Genomic DNA, 20,979 nt, shown 5'->3' on the forward strand with positions numbered 1-20,979 from the left:
GCGAATCATCACAGCTGCAAAGCGCTGGAATACCCTCCCGGCTCTCCTTTCTACGCCTCTACGCCCACGCCTCTACTACATCTCCCCGCCTCCGACAACGTACGTACAGTTTGGACTACATCTCCCGTGATGCCTTGCGACCCAGAGGCTTTTCCATGGCCGCGGTCCCTCGACCCGGCAGTCTCCGCGGTGAGCAGGGGCGTGGCGCCCTCGATAGGCGGGGCATGACTCGGGGCGGGGCGGGGCGGCGGCCGCCTGCCTGGGCCTGGCCGCGGCCTAGGCGATGCCGCTGCTGGTGAACGGACGGCGAGTGCGGCTGCCCCTGTCGGCTGCGGAGCTGGTCCGAGCGCACCCGCCGCTGGAGGTGAGCAGGCTGCCCCGGCCTGCGGGCGGCTGGGCTCTCCGCAGCTTTCACTGGGGATCGGGGCCCAGAGAGGTTAGGTGACTTACAGAAGGTCGCACAGCACGCAGCGCGAGGAACCCCGGGGCCCTACACTCGGCAGGCTCTACAGGTGCCGGTGCGGGGTGGGGGGTGGGGGTGAGCAGTCCTCTGCGAGCCATTCCCGCCCCCTGCGGCGTGGGGTTCCTGGTTATTTTTAGCCAGAAGTAAGGGCTTCGCTTGGAAGTTACTGGGTCCGGGAGGACCGCACCCCGATGGATGGATGGGCTTTAGTCTTCTTTGCTTGCGGGCACTTCTGAAAGGTCCCATGGTGAAGGCAGTGGTGAGCAGATGCCCCACATGCTAGTCTGGAGTCTGCCCACCCATGGATCTCACTTTCACTCTCAGAGGTGAAGCCTGGGAGACTGGAGTTAGGGAAGACATTCTAGAAGATTCCTCGGAGCAGCTGTGGGGTTGTGTCCTGTCTGCGTACTTGCTCTGTTTTCCCTTGGATCTGTCTCCTGGAGCAAACGCTTCCTGAAGGCAGATGGCAGTGTGCTTACAAAATATTTGTTGGGTAAATGAATGGGCAGAATGAGCCTTGAGAACTGTGGGGCAAGGAGACTGTGACTCTTAACTTGAATTTCAAGACAGACTGATCCTGCAGATCGGGCCAGGCTCCGCCAGGGTCGGCGAAGCCAGGAGTGATACTCATCAAAGAGAAGTTTCACCCACCTCAAGGATTTTGGGGACTCTCTCCTGTGTCTGTCCGAAAACTTCTAGTTTTAGTGGCCACGACGCACATTGCACGAGAAGGCGGGGATGAATGAGGTGATGTGGGGCGGGGCCTCTGGAAGCAAGGGCTTTGGTCTGTTTAGGGAGACAGCCCAGAAGGGCTGGCTGCAGGGTGGAGAGGTGCCTGAGGAGAGAGAGGGCCATGGAGGAGGCTGGAGTGCGGACTGCATCCCCAGTGCTAGGGAAAGCTGTTCACTTTTCCTTAGGATAACGTGCTCTGTAGAGGGAAGTAGAAAATCGTGTCCTTGGTCAGCCATTCTTCTTGTGGTTTTGGTGACTCCTCACAAGTGTTTTTGTTGTTTTGGGGACAGAATCTCTCTACATACCCCTGGCTGTCCTGGAACTTGATATGTAGACCAGGCTGACCACAAACTCAGAGCTCCTCCTGCTTCTGTCTCCCCAGCTTTATTTATTTGCTAGGTGATCCACTGTTTAAAAAGATTTGAGACAGGGTCTTACTGTGTAGCCCTGGCTGGCCTGGAACTCACTGTGTAGGCCTGCCTCAGGCTCACAGAGATCTTTCCCCTGCCTCCCAAATGCTAGCATTAAAGGTGTGCACACCACACCTGATTTTTTATTAATCTGTGTACACTCTGTGTATTTGTCTGTGTGAATGTATGTGCACATAGGTGTGGGTGCATGTGTATACACAGGGAGGCCAGAAAGGGGCATCCAGTGTCTCCCTCTCCATTCAGTGCAGGCAAGGTCTCTCCCTCTCTTGCTGTCAGGGGTTCTCTTGTCTCCCCACTTCAGAGTTAGGGTTACAGGCATGTGTGGGAATCCTGGCTTGTGAGTGTTGGCACCTAACCTCTGGTAGATTTCTCAGCAAACAGTTTTAACTACTGACCATCTCTGTAGCATCTTGTCTCCTCCTACTTGCCCCCCCCCCTTTTTTTTTTCTTTTGAGAAAGGGAGACAGAGACAGACAGACAGGCTGGCCTGGAACTTGAATGGCCTTGGATGCCTGAGACCTCCTGCTTCGGCAATACTGTGATTAGAGATGTTATCCAATGTGCCCATCACGATATACTTTTTGAATGACAGATATTATATATTAAATATGCCCATCATGATACACTTTTTGAATGACAGATCTTGGATTTTTTTTTTCCCCCTTGGTCTTTCGATACAGGGTTTCTCTGTGTAGCCCTGGCTGTCTTGGAACTCAAGTTTGTAGACCAGACCTTGAAAACAGAGACCTCCCAAGTGTTGGGATTAAAGGCCTGGCTCCCCTGTGTGTGTTTCCTATGTCACATCGCCGTCAGGTAATAAGCCTGATTAGTGTCTTCCCCGGACCCCATTCTTTCTGCAGTTACTTCCTTGGGCAACCACAGTCTGAACATTTTAAGTGGAAAATTCCAGAATTCTCACTGATACTGTCCCCTCCCACCCCCTGCTTTCTATTTTGAAAGAAGGTCTCACTGTAGCTCAGGCTGATCACCAACTCATGATCTTTGCAGCCTTCCAGGCTGGGATCACAGGCATGTACCACCATGCTGGCTGAGAAATACCTGTCATTATAGATGTTACTCGGGCAATCCCATACTTTTACTGTTAACCTGTTTCCCCATGTTTACTCACCAGCATGTCTGGTTTTAATGCTGGCTGGTTTCAGGTACCCACTGGCCAGCCACAGTGGAACTGGCCCCACACTGTGCTTGACAAGATGAATACTTTTGCTCTTATTTTCTAGACTGAGGGCTGTGAGGATCAGACACATGGTGGTGGTTTGAGTGAGAATGGCCCCCATAGGTTCACAGGTTTGATGCTTGGTCTCTAGTTAGTAGAACTTAGATGTGTCCTTATTGGAGGAGGTGTGTCACTGGGGGTGAGCATTGAGGTTTCAAAACCCCAGGCCAGACCCAGTCTCTCTCTCTCTCTCTCTCTGCCTGATCAGGATGTAAAGATCTCAGCTACTGCTCCAGCACCATGCCTGTCTGCTTCCCTCCATGGACTAACCCTCTAAAATTGTAAGCAAGGCCTCAATTAAATGCTTTTTTTAAAAAATAAGAGTTGCATCGGCACAGTGTCTCTCGACAGCAGTAGACCAGTGGACTGTACCTGCTGTCTGCCCTCACTTTGGATGTTGTGTAATAACTCAGTACAGCAGCCATTGCGACATGGGGCACCTCTGTAGGTGCTGGCAGTCAGGAGGCTGAGGCAGGAGGACATTTGGGGACTTGAAGCAGTCTTGGTACATAGTGTGTTCCGGGGTAGACAATAGTGAGGAACAAGGTTACTGGAGTCAGTGATCTCGAGTGCCGGTGCACTGCTCTTCAGTGTCTGATGGGTTTCCATTTTCCTGTGCTGTGCGGGGTGGAACCCAGGATGTCCCACTGCACTCCTGCTGCTGAGCCATACCCAGACTTCCTGCTAGTGGTTTGGAACACACCCCATGCTTCACAGTGCAGCAGGCACTTTCTCACTCATGTGCCCTTGGAGGAGAAAGGTGAACTGGAGGAGAAGGGTGAGGGGTGTGGGCTGGTCCCTAAAGTTGCAGATATGTATTTTCCTTTTCTCCCTGGCCTTATGCAGGGACAGAGCCCAGGGCTTCACACATGCTAGACAAGTGCCTGCTTCTGAGATACCTCTAGCCCTTGTCTTAGGTGGTTAGAAAAAGTAAAAAGAATAATAATATTTTATCACAGTAAATCACATGAATTCAAACTTGCATATCACCTATCACATTTTATTACAACACAGCCATATCCATGTGCTCCTCTGGCTGTTTTTACTACACAGTGGCAGAGATCTTTAGGCTTGTCATCTAGTCATTCTGAGAGAAAAGTCTGCTGACCTCCAGCAGAGAAAGCAATGCCATTCAGTAGGTCTTGGGAAAGGCAGTTAAAGGATGAGTGCACATGAATTAAATGCTGGGAAATGGAGACACTGTGACAACTGGGCCACTATCACTTTAGGAATATGGGGTGGGGAGCTTGGCTTAGTGGACCACACACCTGCTGGAGAGGCACAGGGACCTGGGCACGGAGCCTAGGACCCACATAAAAGGCTGTAGGGTGCTTATGTAATCCCAGTGCTGAGGGGTGGAGCACTGTGGATCCCAGGTGCTGGGTGGCCAGCCAGTCCAGCCAAAATAGTGAGCTCCAGTTCAGTGAGAGATCCTGTCTCAAAGGCAGGGCCATCGAGATGGCTATATGGTAAAGGTGCTTGCTGCCAAGCTTGATGACCTGAGTTCAGTCTCTGTAACATACATGGTGGAGGAGAAGACTAACTTCTAAGGGTTGCCATCTGGCCTCCACATGCATATATATATATATATATATATATATATATATATATATATATGTATATATATGTATATATATATATATGCGCTCGTTCATGCATGCATACACACACACACACACACACACACACACACACACAAATGAAATTAAAAACAAGGTACAGAGTAACAGGAATTCATATGACATTGACCTTTGGCTTCCAGGTGTACATACATGCACCTCACACACACACCATGCACACTTCACACTCATGCACTACATGGTATCTGTATCTCTGTTTCTCTCATGTACACAAATGTGATGAAGTGAGGCTTCATTTAGGAACAGCTTTTACCAAGCGGGAGAGCAGGCTAGCCACTGTCCTGTGCCGTGGCGTTTCTGGTTGCCTTTGCTTTCGTTTCTTGTGTTAGTTTTGAAATGGTAACTTGATCTCAAACACGACTTTGCTCATTAGTGGTGAGCCAATTATGAACTTGGTAAAATTCTGCCTTAATTCCTCCCCAAGGGAGGTCAGTAAAGGGATTGTAAAGAGGGGGCAAGTGTGTGGTACCCCACCTGACTGGGGTGTGATGAAATATACGACTGGAGATGTTCTTGATTTACTCCAGGTTATATGGCCAGTCTGAACTTACGAGGTTTACAGCAGTTTGATTTATTATCTTTTTCTTTCCTGTGTCCCATTCCGATCTTGCAGGAGATTGAATTCTGAACCCATAACCTCCTAATTCAGTTCTTAAATTGAAGGGCATATCCTCTTTTAATTATCTCCTAGCATTCAGACAGTGGGAATTCATTAAAGGAAGATAGTGCTTAACATGTCTTGGATTTTATTAAGTAATTAGACACAAACTTATATTAGCCAGGCATGAGAAATGGTAAGAAGTTGGTGTAAGACCAAAGCAGGTGTAGGGACATTGACACACGACCATGCTTGCTGACTGGGTATTTGTGGCAAGTTGGAAGGAAGGTAGAGTTCATTTTAATAGTGTGTCAGCTCCCCCATGTGAGTCTGCATGCCCAGGCTGGGATTGTAAGCATGTAAGCATTTCCTTCCATGCCCAGCCAGTTTTGCCTTTGAGACAGCCTCCCTCTAATGCACACCTGTAATCACAGCACTCAGGAGGTAGAGTGGATGGTTTTAGGACAGCCTTTGTCTCAAAGTAAGGTCAAGTCTCAGACTCTTGAAGAACTATGATGTCTCTTTTCTGGTTATTGGGATCTTGTGTCATATGTAGCTCTCCTAGTTAGAGAGAATGTTCCTGATGTCTTTCTTCATCAACCTTCAGTAGCCAGTATAGCATAGTTCAGACATGCCAGCCTGCTTCCTACTTCTAAGTACACATTGGCTCTTTCCACCTCTCCAGTTCAAGCCTCACTAATTCATACAACTATTTTATTCTGTTTCAATTAAACAGGAAAGAGCCAGACTTCTCAGAGGTCAGTCTGTTCAACAAGTGGGACCCCAGGGCCTTCTGTATGTTCAGCAAAGAGAGCTTGCAGTGACCTCCCCAAAGGATGGTAGGTTAGGAAGCAGTGTGTTGGGCCATATCCCAAAGCCTACTGGCTATTTTATGTTATTTCCTTTTTAAACAGGCTCCATCTCCATTCTGGGTTCTGATGATGCCACTACTTGTCACATTGTGGTCCTAAGGCATACAGGTATGATGACAGAGACGAAGGAAACCATTTGTTAAACTAACCCAACCATGTGGGACCACTGATTTTCTCAGTTTGAGTTTCCTGGTGTAGAATATGAAGCCATGTCTTATCTGCATGATGTCTCCCTGGTGCCCTGGTCAGATGGGTTGGCTGTGCAGCATGGACCCTTTCAGTTTTCTTACAGGGTGTCTACATGGCTTGCTTCCCGAAATATAAGGACTAACTCATTTTACCCTTGTTACCATTATCCAGGTAATGGGGCAACCTGCCTCACACATTGTGATGGAACTGATACCAAAGCTGAAGTCCCCTTGATAATGAGCTCCATAAAATCCTTTTCTGACCACACTCAGTGTGGAAGGTAAGTTCCATGCTGCTATTATATGGACACTGTGGGGGATGCCCTCTACTTGTACACCTTGAGCATGGGTGGTGTCCACACTTGGATGGATGGAGTGATGGAGGGTCAAGCCAGCACTGGACTTTTTGTTGGACAGGGCCTCACTATGTAGTCTTGCCTCCGATCCCCTAGTGCTCTGATGAGGGGACGAGACATGTCAGGCTTCTGTGCTGAATTTTAAATTGAGTTTGATTTTGAGCTTGTGTAAAGTTGGGAACTTGGAATCTCAGATGTTAATTTGTTGTGGCCCAGACAGAAGGTGTTTTTGTGAGCAGCCACTTGTTCTAGGGTCTAGAGTAGGCGTCCTCATACTCTGAAGCAGGCAGGTCAGGAATTATGTAGGAAAGACTGAAGGAGGAGGCATGGTCAGCAGTGACCATGTCACACAACTCAGCAAGCTGAGTTTGAGCATGGGTGTACAGTAAGAACCAACCCAGACTGGCTGTGGCTCAGCATTTCATCCTTACCGTGACACATGGTCGTATGTCAGAGCCACACATAGCTAGTTATGTTCTGGCCTGTGACCCAGGCCTGGCTGTCACTTGCTCACATGACTGGCCTTGTATTACACTTGGCTCTTATTTTCTTGGTAGCCTTTGAAGGAAGTAGTACAGCCATATCCAGGTGCTTAGAATCTCAGGGACACTACTGGTCAACTTTATTTGTGCCTCAAAGCCAAGATCCTTTTAGGTGGAGGTGCTGAAAAGTTCTAGAGTATTCTGTGTGGGTGGCCAGGTGACACTGCACTGAGAACCTTGGATGAGGTCTTGATGGCCTTGCTGCTGGCCTTGGCAACCTCACATGCACCCCATTGTGCCCACAGGTATTTTCATTATATGCTGTGGAAAAGGTCCAGAAGCATGCTGTGGAAGTTCATGGGAGCCAGGAACTAAATATCTATGAAACCAGCATACAGTCATGTCTTTTCCTAACTCTGATCATGTCCCTCTCTCGGCAGGCTGGAAGTGCACCTTGTAGGAGGCTTCAGTGATGATAGGCAGCTGTCACAGAAACTTACTCATCAGCTTCTTAGTAAGTTTGCCACCCCCCCTCCCGGCAATATTATACCTCGTTTTGTTTGGTTTAAAAAACAACAAAAAGGAGCCAGGCAGTGGTGGTGGGTGCATGCCTTTAATTCCAATGCTCAGGAGGCAGAGGCAGGCGGATCTCCAAGTTTGAGGCTAGCCTAGTCTATGGAGTGAGTTCCAGGACAGCCGAGGCTACACAGAGAAACCCTATCTCAAAAACAAAAACAAAAACAAACAAACAAAAAAAAACCACCAAAAATAAACAAATACATAAAGCTCTCTAGCAGTCAGATGAGGCAGAGGCAGAAGGACCATGAGTCTGAGACCAGCTTGGGATACATGTGAAAATCTGTCTCAAAACAAACCAAACCTGGGGTTGAAGACATAGGCCATATGGATGGAACTATACAGACTGTACAGAAAGTACAGCACTAAATTCCCAGGTGCTGGTGGGATGGGGACAAGGCCTCCCCATTTTGACAGGGCCATGGTGTTGAAGCCCCAGCTGGCTGTGGCCTCGTGATCATTGTGCCTCAGCTGAGTGAAAGAATTACAAGCCTGTGTCAGATGCTCTTTTAAAACAGCAGACGGTAAATTCTTGGAGAGTACATACTCTGAGGTGTATAGCTGTACAGGAGCGCTCTTTGTAATCTTCAGAAAATGAAAATGGTCTTTTAGCCCTTTCTTCTAAACCAGGAGAGACAGACATGGTGTGCATTAATTGTGAAATAGGTGTACGCTAATGCCATACCTGCACTGGAGCAGCCTGCCAGCTAGGACACTGGCACTGTGGCTTAAGCCTTTTAAAGGTTCACATCCTTTGACTCAGTAATTCCCCTTCTTGGAATCCATTCTAAGAAAGTCATCTAAGGTCGCACAGAGAGGCTGACAAGATGGCTCACTGGGTAAAGGCACTTCCCACCAAGACTGAACAAGTTTGGTCTTTGGGACTCACAAGATGGAAGCAGAAATATGACTCTTGTAAGTTGTCCTCTGATCTCCCCCATGTGCTTCACGGCAACACATGCACATGCATACACAGTAAGAAAATGTAAAAAATCAAATCCTCCAACAGAGATTCCGACCTAAAGATGAGCAATCCAGCAGTTCTGACAACATGGAATATCCAGTGTCCTGAGAAGAGTTACAAAGCTTCTAGAAGGTGTTACCTACTGAACCAGGTCTGGAGGTCCATGCTTGCAGCTCAGCAGTTGGAAAGAGACTGAAGCAGAGGGTTGCTTGTTCCTAACCAGCCTGAGCTACACAGTGAGGCCAACAAAAAATGCATAACAAAAAAACCACTTGTGAAAGTTCAGTGTGGTAGAATATACCTTTAATTCCAGCACTTCAGGAGGCTGGGGCAGGTAGATCTGAGTTCAGGGCAGCCTGGTGAGACTGTGTCTCAAACAAACTTTACTAAGAAGTGTTAACTGCATGGGTAAAACCTATGTCTACAAAACAATCAGGGCAAAAGTTAGGTGGTGTTCTGGAGCATCGCTGTCTCTGTTAGGAGCTCAGCCGTGCACAGAAACTAAAAGCTACAGTGGGTGACAGGCGTTCAGAACCTACTCTCTTCTGTTCCCTTGTCCAGAAACATTCACAAAATTTTTGCTCTGGTGGCTGGGCTCAGTGGTTAAGAGCACTGGCTGCTCTTGCAGAGGACCCAGGTTCAATTCCCAGCACTTACATTACCACAACTCTCCTGTAACACCAGTTTCAGGGGATCTTGTAACAACCATTCCTATGGCACACATACAATGCAGCCAATACATCTATATACACAAAGAAATATTTTTGCCTAATAGACTTGAGAAGAGCTGGTCTCCTCTTAGGACTCCACCTAATGTGGGTGCTGGGACCTGAACACACGTCTTCTGCAAGAGCAGATAAATGCTTTTAACCACTGAGTCATTTCTCAGCCCCCTGAGGCTTTTCCCTATTAGCCTGTATTAATTACATATAACAGATTTCATCTTATTTTTCATTTAGTGCATGTAGACACTTAGGGCACATGTACACCATATAGCTTGAGTATGTTAGTCAGGACAACTTGTGGGAGTGGGTTTTCTCCTTCCACATGTGGGTCCCAGGGATTGAACACAGGTTCCAAGTACCTCTACAGATGAGTCTTGCTGGCATAACCTATACCCACAACTCTCCCCCTCCACCACTACCCTTTTTTTTTTTTTTTTTTTTTTTGAGACAGGATCTCATGTAGCACAGACGGGCTTTGACCTTGAATGTGCCACCAGGCCTGTTTCTGTAGTGCTAAGGCTTGAACCCATAGCCTGGAGCATGCTAGAGCATGCTAGGCAATTACAGTATCAGCTGAACTATAGCCCCAGCCCCAAGAGGACATTTTTATGCATATATGTAATGTATTTTGATCAAATTCACAGAGCCCTGTTACTCATTCTTGGGTACTTTTTTGACATCAATCTTGAAATTCTAATTGTAGGTGAATTTGACAAACAAGATGATGAGATTCACTTAGTGACATTATGTGTGACAGGTGAGTCTGCTGCTTTCACCCAAACAGGGGTATAAGGGTTCAGGAAAGTTTGTCTGTACCCTTACAACAGCTACCATTAGGATAGGAATTGTAGAAGACAGTCCACAGAGACTGTCACCTCTGGATGACTTGTCCCCACTGCTGCTTATCTCTAGGTAGCCTTCTCAACACCCAACTAATGCTGGTCCTACCCAACTAATGCTGCTTCTCCAAAGGCCCTGATGTCAGAGGCTTCTCTGTGCTCCTGGGAGGGGAGAGCCCTGGTGAGCTGCCCTTGTGTGGCAGAGGCAGGGTTAGGCCTGTCAGTGGCCCACCTGGGGCTTTGTATTGAGTTTTTCCTTCACATGGAATAAGAACAACTGTTTAGCAGTTCTGCTTTCCTTCATTTCTTAGAATTAAATGACCGGGAAGAAAATGAAAACCACTTTCCAATCATTTATGGCATTGGTAAGTAGTATTTGTATTAGAGGGTTTCGTGGTTCCCTTGTGCGTTAGAGCAGGCTGACTCAGGTTAAAGGTCTGAGCGTGCAGTCATTCCATCTGTACTACTGTTGTTGGGTTTGGATCCTTGCTCCTATACATTTACTGTTAAACCCTGGCAAGGGCCTGACCTGACTAGCCTCTAGCTGTGAGGTTGTTAATGTCCTAACGATAACGTGTGGAGAGAAAGTCAGTGTACCACATAGGTTATGCCCACCTCACCTGTGCAGCTTATTGTCACATGGGTGGGTGGTCTGGCATGTTTCTCTCTAGCCAGTGCTCATGGGGAAGGCATGAGGCATTTGCATCTCTGTATACTATGGGAATGAAGTAAAGTTTTGATTTAGAATGAAGATCCCACAAAACCAAGTTCAGAGCTATCAAACTAAAGGAAGCCCAGGGCCTTCCTCTCTAGTCCTGAGGCTAGCAAATTGTAGAGGGCTTCTGGTGTGTGTTCGTGATGTTTAGGTAGGTGGGTGATAAAAGACACTGGCACACCTTATTTTATTCTGTGTCACTTTGCATAGCCCTAAATAGGGCACGGCTTTCCACCAGTGTTTGTGGTTGTGGCAGAGCGTTGACTACACAGCCCTGCGGGCAGAGTGCCTCAGGGGTGTTCCCTCTGTTGCTACAGAGGCACCTCAGTTGTCCTTGAGGAACAGTGGAAACGGTGAAGTCTGTCTTGGATCTCTGCCGATTTAGAGTCACTCCCTGTCTGTTGCAGCTGTCAACATTAAAACTGCAGAGATTTACAGAGCTTCCTTTCACGACCGTGGTCCAGAGGAACAGCTTCGTGCTGCAAGAGCCTTAGCAGGAGGCCCGGTGAGTGGGAGCCTGTCTTTGTGGGGTGAGCTGAGGGGGACCCTAAGAGCCTCAAGTTTTTAGAGTGGAGGAACGTTGTGGCTCCCTCCTTACCAGGAACCAGCTCCCTTCCTTATGGGTTAGAGGAATAAAGAGTGAGTTTAGTTTCTAAGTGCCAGATACTAGTTCTCTGCCCGAAAGATGGAGGCGTTGGTAAGAGCCCGGATCTATGGACAAAGGGGGACCTCTCCCCATTAACCTTCCGTAGTGAGGACTGGAGAGAGGGGGAGTGACAAGATCCTGCACCGTCCACACTTTGGATCCAGTCACCAAAGAGTAGTTTGGTGAGTCACTCCAAAAAATTACTGAATAGGTCATTTAAAAGTTTAATTTTCAGCCGGGCGTCGGTGGCGCCTGCCTTTAATACCAGCACTCGAGAGGCAGAGCCAGGCAGATCTCTGTGAGTTTGAGGCCAGCCTGGTCTACACAGTGAGATCCAGGACAGGCACCAAAACTACACAGAGAAACCCTGTCTGGAAAAAACAAAACAAAACCAAAAACCCCAAAGTTTAATTTTCTAGCTGGGCAGTGATGGCACACATCTTTAATCCCAGCACTTAGGAGGCAGAGGCAAGCAGATCTCTGTGAGTTCAAGGCCAGCCTGGTCTACAAACCTCCCTCCCAGTTTAATTTCCTTAAAGTACTGTATTTTTCCTTATTGTTTTGGTAGTGCTGTGGATGGAATAGAGGCATTTGCTAGGAAAATGAGCACTCCTAGCCTAGGCCCTTTTTATTTTCAGGCGAGACCTTGTTATGTAACCTAGCCTCAACATTTCCCAGGGCGGGATTGCACAAGTATACAACTGTGTCCTAGTCTCTATATTTTTTAATTAATTAAATCATTAATTTAAAAGACGACTTAATTCATCCCATTTGAGGAACAGGTAGAATGTAAAATGCCCAGTGTAAGTCTGGCACGATGGCACACATTTTTAATCCAAGCACTTGGGAGACAGGTGGAATGCTGTGAGGTACAGGTCAGTCTGGGCTTATGCAGCTTTTTAATGACGCCAAACAGGCTCTGGGGAGATGGCTTGCTATGTAAGCATGATCCACAGCACCGACATGAGAAGCTGGGCATGCTTTCCAGGCCCAGTACTGGGGAGACAGAGGCTGACTCTTAAGAGTGTGCTGAGTCTGGAGCTTCAGCTTTAGTGGAAGACCCTGTCTCAGGTCACAAAAGCAACTGAAGACATGAGGCATGGCTCTCCGGCCTCACATGTGTGCCAGCACCCCACACTGCAGCAAGCCCAGAAATCCGCTTTGTTTGTGCAACACTAACATTGCAGTAAGAAGACATCTGGAGTTAAGAGATCTGTTCTGCCAGTCTCTTACCATTTTCAGGAGTCCTCATTTTGTCTTTTAAAAAATTTTGTGTTTGATATGGTCTTCTATGTATGTAGCCTAAGGTGTCTTAGAACTTGTGGCAAGCATCCTATATCAATGTCCATCAACTACCATGATCAGTTTGGTGGTTTTTTCTTTTTCTTTTTTGAGACAGAGGGTCACACTGCAGCCCAGGCTGGCCTGGAACTTACTTTAGGATTCCTTTTGTTGTTTAGTTAATAGACTATATTTCAGACTGAGTACCCCCTCAGAGCTGAAAATTACCACTGACATAATTTGGGAATTCAAGGAGTCGTCTGTTGGCAAATCAGCTCTACAGAGCCAGTTGTGGTGGTGCACACATCCCTGTGACCCCAGACTGGGATGTGTGGCAGGAAGATGAGGATTTCAAACACTATTGACTGTGTTCAAGGCCAGCCCAGGCTACATGAGACCTTCTCAAAAATAAAACCAGGTGAGATGTGGTGCTATACACTTCTAAAGCAGGCAGATCCCTAAGAGCTTGAGGCCAGCCAGGTCTACCACAGCCAGACCCAGTCTCAAAAACAAACAAACAAACAAAACTAAAAAACTCCTAACCTTTCTTTTATGCTTTTTATGAGACAAGGTCTCATTGTCATCCAGGCTGTCCTGGAACCCAAGGTGATCTTCCTACCTCAGCCTCCTGAGTGTTGGATGGCAGGTGTGAGCTGTCCTAACTGGGCATCGGGCATTATGAGCTGTTTATGCTGCTTAGGGTAGGAGTGAGGAGGTGTGGTATTTGTGCAACCATGAGGGGTACAGGCTTTAGTCAGACCCGCTTGTCTTTGAGGCACTACTGATGCTCACTGGATACGTGACCTGGGACTTTTCTCACTGTCAGCTTCCCCTGAGAAGGGCAGCATGCTGTCTTCTTGTAGGCTTGCCATCAAAACTAAACACAGCAATACACAGGACCAAACACAGGAAAGGCATTTGGTGGTGGCAGCTTTGTTATTATGGGAGGTTCGCAGTTTATTGGCTAGTGGAATAGCCTTGGAACTAGATCACAGCAGTGGTAGGGCAGTGTCCTTACAGCCTGTCATGGAAATGGTTCTTTTAGATGATTAGCATTTATGATGCAAAGACAGAACAACTTCGAATAGGCCCGTATTCCTGGACGCCATTTCCACATGTGGATTTCTGGTTGCAGCAAGATGACAAGCAAATACTAGAGGTGAGAATTTACAGGTTGGCTAAATCTTAAATCTCTGGACCCTGGTTTCCCCATCTGTAAGAAAAAAAAAGGTTTAGACCAGCTAACAGCTGCTTCTCCTTCAGTGGGTGAGATTGACATTCTATTACCATTGGCAGACTAACTTTTATGGCAGTGGGGGATTAGTAACTTCCTGGTAGATGTTTATACAGGTGAAGCAGTAAGTAGTGAAATATGTGTAACAGATGTACAGAGGCGCTGACACTGAGACGAGCCCGGTGAATGTGTATGTGGCCCAAAGCTACTCTGACATTGTCATCTAAGCCGGGAAGGTGTACAGCCTGGCCCTGCTCATGCCCACTGTCTTGTCTTTTCAGAACCTTTCTACTTCTCCTCTGGCTGAGCCCCCCCACTTTGTTGAACATATTAGATCTACCTTGATGTTTTTAAAAAAATTCCCATCTCCAGCAAATATACTGTTTCCTGGAAATAAAGCTCTCCTCTACAAAAAAAATGAAGATGGCTTATGGGAAAAGATCTCTCCAGGGAGCTAACATCCAAGTTACCAAAGAACACAGCTCTTTGGCCTGATAGAGACCATTGGTGTTTTGGAATCTACAACTGTGCAGTTTGACTTCTTCCTTGCTTACTATCTTTCAAAATAAAATCTTATTTTGGCAAAGGCATTTGTTTAGATGATTTTTTGCTCCACTACAAAGAGTTTTCACCAGTCATGAGGGACGGAGGAGAAACCACTGGCCTTGCTGGTGAGTAGGCAGTAACTTTAGAGACAGGTTGGTCAGGAAAAACTCTCTGTTCAAAAGTTACTCTTAGAAACTTCTTATCAGAGGCTGAGGTAGTACACACCTTTAATCCCAGCACTTGGAGGCAGAGGCAGGCAGATTTCTGACTTCAAGGCTAGCCTGGTCTACAGAGTGAATTCCAGAACATCCAGGGCTACATAGAGAAACCTTGTCTCGAAAAACAAACAAACAAACAAAAAGAAAAGAAACTTCCTATCTGTTTGGAAAGAAACAGTTGAGTTTATTACCGTCTTCGGAGACAAGCTCCTGGGAGGCCAAATTCAATACATATGATGCTACTAAGATGTTTAGGATTATGGAAGTTATTTTTTTAAGAACGTTTATGTTATCTGATGAAAAGTAAGATTTATATCAAGTTCACAGGTAGCAATTTCAAGAGCCTTTATTTAAGCCAACATCAGATAGTGTCTCAAGGTAAAATTCGGTTGCAGCAAAACCAGGTAACAATTCCAAATGTATAAAAACATTGAAAAATCAATCAGTTCAAGGTGATAATTTACCCCTCCCCATGTCACCTGCTATACTTCATTGCATCAAATGAACAGGGAAGACTATATTTAATCATTTGCACCAAAAAAATGGAAAGATTGCATCTTGACAAGTGGCAACTGTCAAAAATCGCATCAAATCAGTGTAATTATAGGCTTAAAGTGGTATAACTAAGGCTTCCAACACTACAGTCCACAGGCCCACCATCTCAGCATCTTCCATTGTTTGACTTTTAGGGACTAAAAAGGCACGGGGTGGGGCATCTTAGGGCACTGCAGGTGATGCAGTACTTGGGAAATACACATGGATGAGAATTAGGCAACAAGCTCTGGCTGGTTAGCCCGAAAGAGGCAACTTCTCCGGTTCTTTCCTGAGTCGGGCCCAGGGTGAGCACAGGAGAAGCGGCAGCCACCTCATGAAAAGCAGGTCACAGGCTTGCTTGCTTGCGGCAGCCTTCACTGTGCTGCACAGAAGACGACATGGGCTCTTCATGGCGGCCTGCAGAGGGCTTTCTGTCCTGACCTGACACAAGCACAGGGCACACTGGGCACCAGCTTCAAAGCATTACCAGTGTTTACAAATAGACTTAAATATGGTCAGGAAGAGATCTTTAGTCAGTTACTGTTAACAAATGAGTCCTTAGCTGTGTTTACAGAGAATGTGTACCCGAGAAAAGGGGCAGCAGGAGACAGTCCTAGTGCCACAGCCCATGTGTACACAGGCGAGGGTTCTGATGCTCTCACTCGGGTCCTACTGAGACCCATTTCCTGATGCCAACCAGTGAGGCAGGCATCTACCACAACTTGACTGAACTACAGACCTAGTAAGACAGAAGCATGGAGGAGAACCCAGAGAATCACAGTATGCAGCCTAATCACGCTTAGGTTCAGAGAGAGGAGAGAGAACAGGGTTTCAAGTGGAAGGTGCTTGAAATCTACATATTCTCTCAGCACAGAGTGTTTATGGTACAGGAAGAAAGGGCAGGCCAAAATAGTCAATTGGTGGTTGCTCAACTTACACATAAAATAATTGCCCCCCACCCCCAGAAAGCCTGGTTTTCCGCCATTATCTGTGCAAAACTCCCAGTTTAGCACAAATGGCAGAAATTTCTATCATAGCATGTGGCACAGTTCACATTTTCAATAAAACTTCATCTTTCCTGAAACAAGAGTCAATGAAGGTTCAAGCCCAGTATTACTGAGCTTTATCTTAAGCGCTCCAGTCCCTCTACCTGAGGGCGGTCATCTTCCGGATGCTGGGCCTTGTTCTGCAGGGCCTCAGCCTGCCTGGCCATGGGGGCAGGAACACTTGGGGCCTGCTCAGGGCAGTGGGTCTCTGGGTTGCTGTGCTCGAGCCCACTGGACAGCTGTTCCACCTTTTCGAGGTCTTCAATGTGGCTGACTGAGCTGGTCTCACTCACAGCATCCGAGCCTCTGAGGGACCTTTTAAAAGGTTTCTGGCCTAGAGAGACAAGATGAACTATGCTGAGACTGGTGGGGACATCTTGTAACAAAGGTGCCGTGGTCCTGCATGGTCACTGCAGGAATGCTGGAATTCTGGCTTGCATCTTAGAGGTGAAGCGGGAACTAAAGAGCACTGCGGCACTGGACTGCTCCCCAGGCCAGTGCTTCTGTGGTGCCCCTAACGGGAGGGAGGTGCCTTGGTTAAAGCAATGCTTGCCTTAGGAGTGCCATGGAGGCATTTCTTTGGAGCTAAATCTCAGGTGCCTGAATGGTTGTCTCAGTGAAGGGAATGGAATTTTGGATTAAAGAAAGGAACATAAGGAACAACAAACAGAAGTGGTTTTCTTCTGTTAATGAAGGTGAACTGTGGAGAGGTTTAACCCACCTGGAAGTCGCTGTTTGCTTCGAGTGCCTGAGGGTGTAGGAGGTGGCGTCACTCCCGTACCTTGTACTTTGTAGACATATGTGTGTTCTGTGGACTCCAGAGAACCTGTCAGGAAAAAAAAAGTGGCAGGAGCTCCTGGCACAGCCATCCTGAGATGTCACTTGCCCTCAACTGGCTTTGTGTCTTAATCAGCATAGAGCCACTACTTAGCTTCCCACTGACTGAACTGGAGCAAACCTACCCTGCAGTTGCTCACATCTCTCTCCTGGGAACGCCCCATCAGTGTGTGCAGTGTGCCGGGACCCATACCCAGTGCAAAATGCTCTTTAGCAAAGAGCAGATGCTCCTGTTAAAGGCTGAGGTCTGACAGATAAAACGTTCCTTGTTTGTGGTGTTTTGAGACAGTCTCATAAAACCCTTCAGCTTCAGCCTCCTAGATGCTAGGATGACATCCTTCTGCCACCATACCAGGAAACTCTTGTGATCTTTTGCTATCTTGAGAATCTAGCTATTATTTTCTGGAGAAGGAACAAAGGAAGAAACATCAAGTTTTGAGAGTATTTCTTTGGTAGGACAGGAAAGGAGTCACAGCTGTTAGTATCTCCCAGCAAGTTGCCAATAGTTGACTGCCAGTCACTGGTTTAAAATAAATACTGTGTGCTACAATCTTTAGGTTCCCCTTTCAGAAGGAGCCCTGTCCTGCACAAAATACTCAGGACTACTGTGGGAAACAACAGTCCTTATGCCAGTGTCCACACTGCACTGTCCCCAGATGAGGGCCAGTTGGATAGGCATGTCCTTGTTCCAAGGAAGACAATGTGCATGCTGTAGAGTGGCTGCTTGCTTTCTGACTGTTTCAGCAGAGGCTGGGGGAGATGACATGGCAGTAGGGGCGGACTGCCTCACTTCATATTCCTGCAGAGAATCGGGGAGGTAAGAAAGCATGACGGGTTCTAGGAGGGAAAGGCATCTGGTCAAAACTTTGAAACAACAGATCTAGGCATAGGCCAGTTGGAAGTCCTACCTGCTGTTAAGTTAAAACTTCTTCCCTTTTGTGAAGCTTGGACTGGAGAAAACCAATTCAGCACGGACCCTACTACAGGGATCTGCCGCAACACTCCCTGTAAGACATAATCTTTGTTCAGGATGACCTGCTGAGCCTGCTCTGCTGGGATGCCAGCCTGGCAGACTCCAACAGTCACCTACCTCTTCCAGAAGCCGCTCCTCATTTGCCTTCTGCAGTTGAACCTGAGCCTCCTGAATTCCCTTCCGAACGACTTCTGTCATGTTCTCTAGAAGCTGCAAAACCAAGGAAGATACTGTTTGTCTAAGCGTCTTGCCCAGTGCCTGGAACTTCTTACACAATCACCAGCATTGGTGACATTTCCCACAAGTGTGTCAGTAGATGGAATTCTGCACTGAAATACCTGAGCAAAAGCTAAATAGAAAATTAAACAGAAGATGAAAGCTCATGCAGGCCTCAGCAGATAGAACTTGTTGCCTGGCCTCATTTGCTAAAGAGGAGAAAAAACTAGTTCCATTCTGAATGTTTTATCAATGAAAAGCAAGCACTGTTTAATGTTGAGAGAAAGTCAGAATTAACAGCTAAGACTGGGAAAAACCAACAGTGAACACAGCCAGCTCCTTGGTTTTTAAAAACCTCTTCATTCCCCCCCCCACCCTAAAGTGAACTACAGCACATGGGTCTCTGTCTGCTCTCAGGCAGGGATGGGTGGGTCTGACCACTAGCCTTGCAGCCTGGTCTTCCATGCTACCTGACCAACAGAGGAAGGTCTGTTTCTGGTGGCGTGGCTCTTATCAGGAACATCTGTGTTGTTTGTCCTTAAGACTCAGCTCCTTTCAGGAAGTCTCACCTCAGCGCACTGTGGATGTGAGCAAGCCCCTAAGAGCTCAGTTGCCCTAAGCCACAGCATTTGCTGCACAACTTGGTGTACATGGCTCTTCCCCAACACTGCCTGGTGAGGACACTGCGGGCAGCAACTGTGTCCAGGCCACTTAGCATTCCTCATGCCTGGTGTAAGACCTAGCTCTCAGGAAAGCAACATTTGGCAAAGAATGAAATGAACAGACATTCCCCAGTGTTGTATTGCAAAAGTAAGAAAAGACATGAAATACTAATTCATCTTACAGACCCTTGAGTTTTCCTCAATTTCCCGGGCTGTGACTGCAATGGTCTCTACTAGTTCAGAAATATCCACATCATCACTTGCCAGGCCAATGTAAATGCAGCTCTTCATGCTTTTGTACTCAGGGCCTGGGGAAAGAAACAGGCAAGGCTGGCTCCCAAGTCCTCAGGACAGTGGGAAGCCAGGTCTGTCCTGACTATGAGGAAGATGCCTCTGACAAAGGAAAGGCAGGCTGGAGAGCTGCAAAGGGAGGGAGACATTACTCTGGGAGACACTTAACCTCCAGTTGGTCCTAAACCAGAGCTCTCCCCCCCTCTGTGGCAATGAAAATCATCTTCCTTAAGCCTGTTTGACATGGTCTTTTTTTTTTTTTTTTGGTTTTTTCGAGACAGGGTTTCTCTGTGTAGCTTTGTGCCTTTCCTGGGACTCACTTGGTAGCCCAGGCTGGCCTCGAACTCACAGAGATCCGCCTGGCTCTGCCTCCCGAGTGCTGGGATTAAAGGCGTTCACCACCACCGCCTGGCGACATGGTCTTCTTAAATTTCACAGTGACTTAGGCAAGTAGTTCTTACCCATTTTAAATATGAGGTCAGATTCCAGTTCATTTAACTTTTTCAGAAGTCCAGTGTGTATTTCGTCCCCCTCTGGATCAGATTTCAAACTGCTGTTATCATCATTAGCATGCTCATACCTAAAACATCAGAGCACAGAAACACATCTAAGATTGAGCATCTCTTCAGACAGGACTGTGGGTGTAGTAGAAACTCCCAGAGATGAGCACAAATGTGGAGTAATCTTTTAAAAACGTCTAAGCCTCAGTTTGTGGTCGAGGAAAACGAGAGTCTGGGGGGTCTTTTATTTACAAGGAAAAAGGGAAAATAAGAGGAAAGGAAGGTAGCCCAGAAGACTGTGAGGCCAGTACAGCTCTCTCCCTGGGAACCAGGCTTACCCTGTAAAGCTCTGTATATTTCACAGAGTAACCATTTGCCCACTATATGTCTGCCCTGGGCACTTGTGAATTCGCACAAGCAGATGGCACATAGTGACCCCTGACTCACTGAGCCCAATGGTGGGCCAAACTATCTGACTACATATTTTATGGGCCTTTCTAAATACTCCAGAACATCTTAGTGAGTTCTTAGCAAATATACTCCAACTTCACCTGGATATGTAAGCATCAGGACCTACTTGTCTTTGACAAGTAGTCCTTCACATCATGTAACAAGTCAAATTATTACCTGACAACCCCGATTCCAGGCCAGTTGGGGTCATCAACATATAGGAGGCCTGCTGTCCCCTCTACCTCCTGCCTGAACTCTTCTCGGAGCTGTAGTGTACAGGTCAGGACTGGCAGTTTGCTTTGGATGCAGGTGATGAGTTGATCCACATCTTCTTCTCGAGTTCCTAACACTGAAAACACCCACAGAATGTTCGAGAAAGGCTTAAAGAAGGACTTGGTGGTGGGGTAGGGGGTACATGAAGGGGAGACTCTTTACTACTAACAAGGTCAAAGGTCAAAAGCCCTCAGTAGTAGCTGATTTTTTTTTTTTTTTTTTTTTTTTTTTTGAGACAGGATTTCTCTGTGTAGTTCTGTCCTGGAACTCAGTCTGTAGACCAAACCAGGCTGGTCTTGAACTCAGAGATCGGCCTGCCTCTGCCTCCTGAGTACTGGGATTAAAGGCATGTGCCACCACTGCCACCACCACTACCACCGCCGCTGCCACCACCACGCTTTTTTTTTTGACAGGGACTCATCCTGTAGTTGAGGCTGGCCTTTAACTCCTGGCA

At 47.1% G+C, this 20,979-nt stretch overlaps 2 protein-coding genes across 8 annotated transcripts in view; one reads left to right on the forward strand and one right to left on the reverse strand.

The window, feature by feature from the left end:
• Positions 1-223: 223 nt before the first annotated feature.
• Positions 224-14,569, forward strand: Ntan1 (N-terminal asparagine amidase). 5 transcript variants are annotated; one of them, XM_028858387.2, is made up of 10 exons: positions 227-364; positions 5,838-5,940; positions 6,016-6,081; positions 6,334-6,442; positions 7,440-7,513; positions 9,968-10,021; positions 10,415-10,468; positions 11,226-11,323; positions 13,791-13,904; positions 14,261-14,569. In XM_028858387.2, the coding sequence occupies exons 1-10, from the start codon at positions 284-286 to the stop codon at positions 14,435-14,437; spliced, it is 930 nt and encodes a 309-aa protein (XP_028714220.1). In that variant the 5' UTR covers positions 227-283; the 3' UTR covers positions 14,438-14,569. The 5 variants fall into 5 exon arrangements, with proteins under 5 accessions (XP_028714223.1, XP_028714221.1, XP_028714220.1 ...); XM_028858389.2 differs by lacking the exon at positions 227-364 and adding an exon at positions 1,030-1,210; XM_028858390.2 differs by lacking the exon at positions 13,791-13,904 and having other exon boundaries at positions 224-364.
• A 494-nt stretch (positions 14,570-15,063) lies between these two features.
• The window catches only part of Pdxdc1 (pyridoxal dependent decarboxylase domain containing 1), a 58,350-nt gene continuing 52,434 nt past the window's right edge, over positions 15,064-20,979 (reverse strand). For 2 of the 3 annotated variants that reach the window (XM_028858382.2, XM_028858383.2), the window contains exons 17-23: positions 20,430-20,601; positions 19,764-19,882; positions 19,198-19,319; positions 18,251-18,343; positions 18,069-18,165; positions 17,045-17,149; positions 15,064-16,657 (exon numbers count right to left, since the gene is read on the reverse strand). In XM_028858382.2, coding sequence (XP_028714215.1) covers positions 16,401-16,657; positions 17,045-17,149; positions 18,069-18,165; positions 18,251-18,343; positions 19,198-19,319; positions 19,764-19,882; positions 20,430-20,601 — 965 coding nt within the window. In that variant the 3' untranslated portion in view covers positions 15,064-16,400. The other variant, XM_037200785.1, reaches the window with a different exon arrangement.

Source organism: Peromyscus leucopus, chromosome 8b, assembly GCF_004664715.2.
Source record: "Peromyscus leucopus breed LL Stock chromosome 8b, UCI_PerLeu_2.1, whole genome shotgun sequence".
Taxonomy (NCBI): Eukaryota; Metazoa; Chordata; class Mammalia; order Rodentia; family Cricetidae; genus Peromyscus; species Peromyscus leucopus.

Excerpts from the sequence above, each read along its gene's own strand:
- Ntan1 (XM_028858387.2), top strand. The coding sequence starts at position 284 with ATGCCGCTGCTGGTGAACGGACGGCGAGTGCGGCTGCCCCTGTCGGCT. Across the intron at positions 6,443-7,439 it reads GACCACACTCAGTGTGGAAG|GCTGGAAGTGCACCTTGTAG; the intron begins GTAAGTTCCATG and ends CTCTCTCGGCAG. Across the intron at positions 13,905-14,260 it reads ATGACAAGCAAATACTAGAG|AACCTTTCTACTTCTCCTCT; the intron begins GTGAGAATTTAC and ends TTGTCTTTTCAG.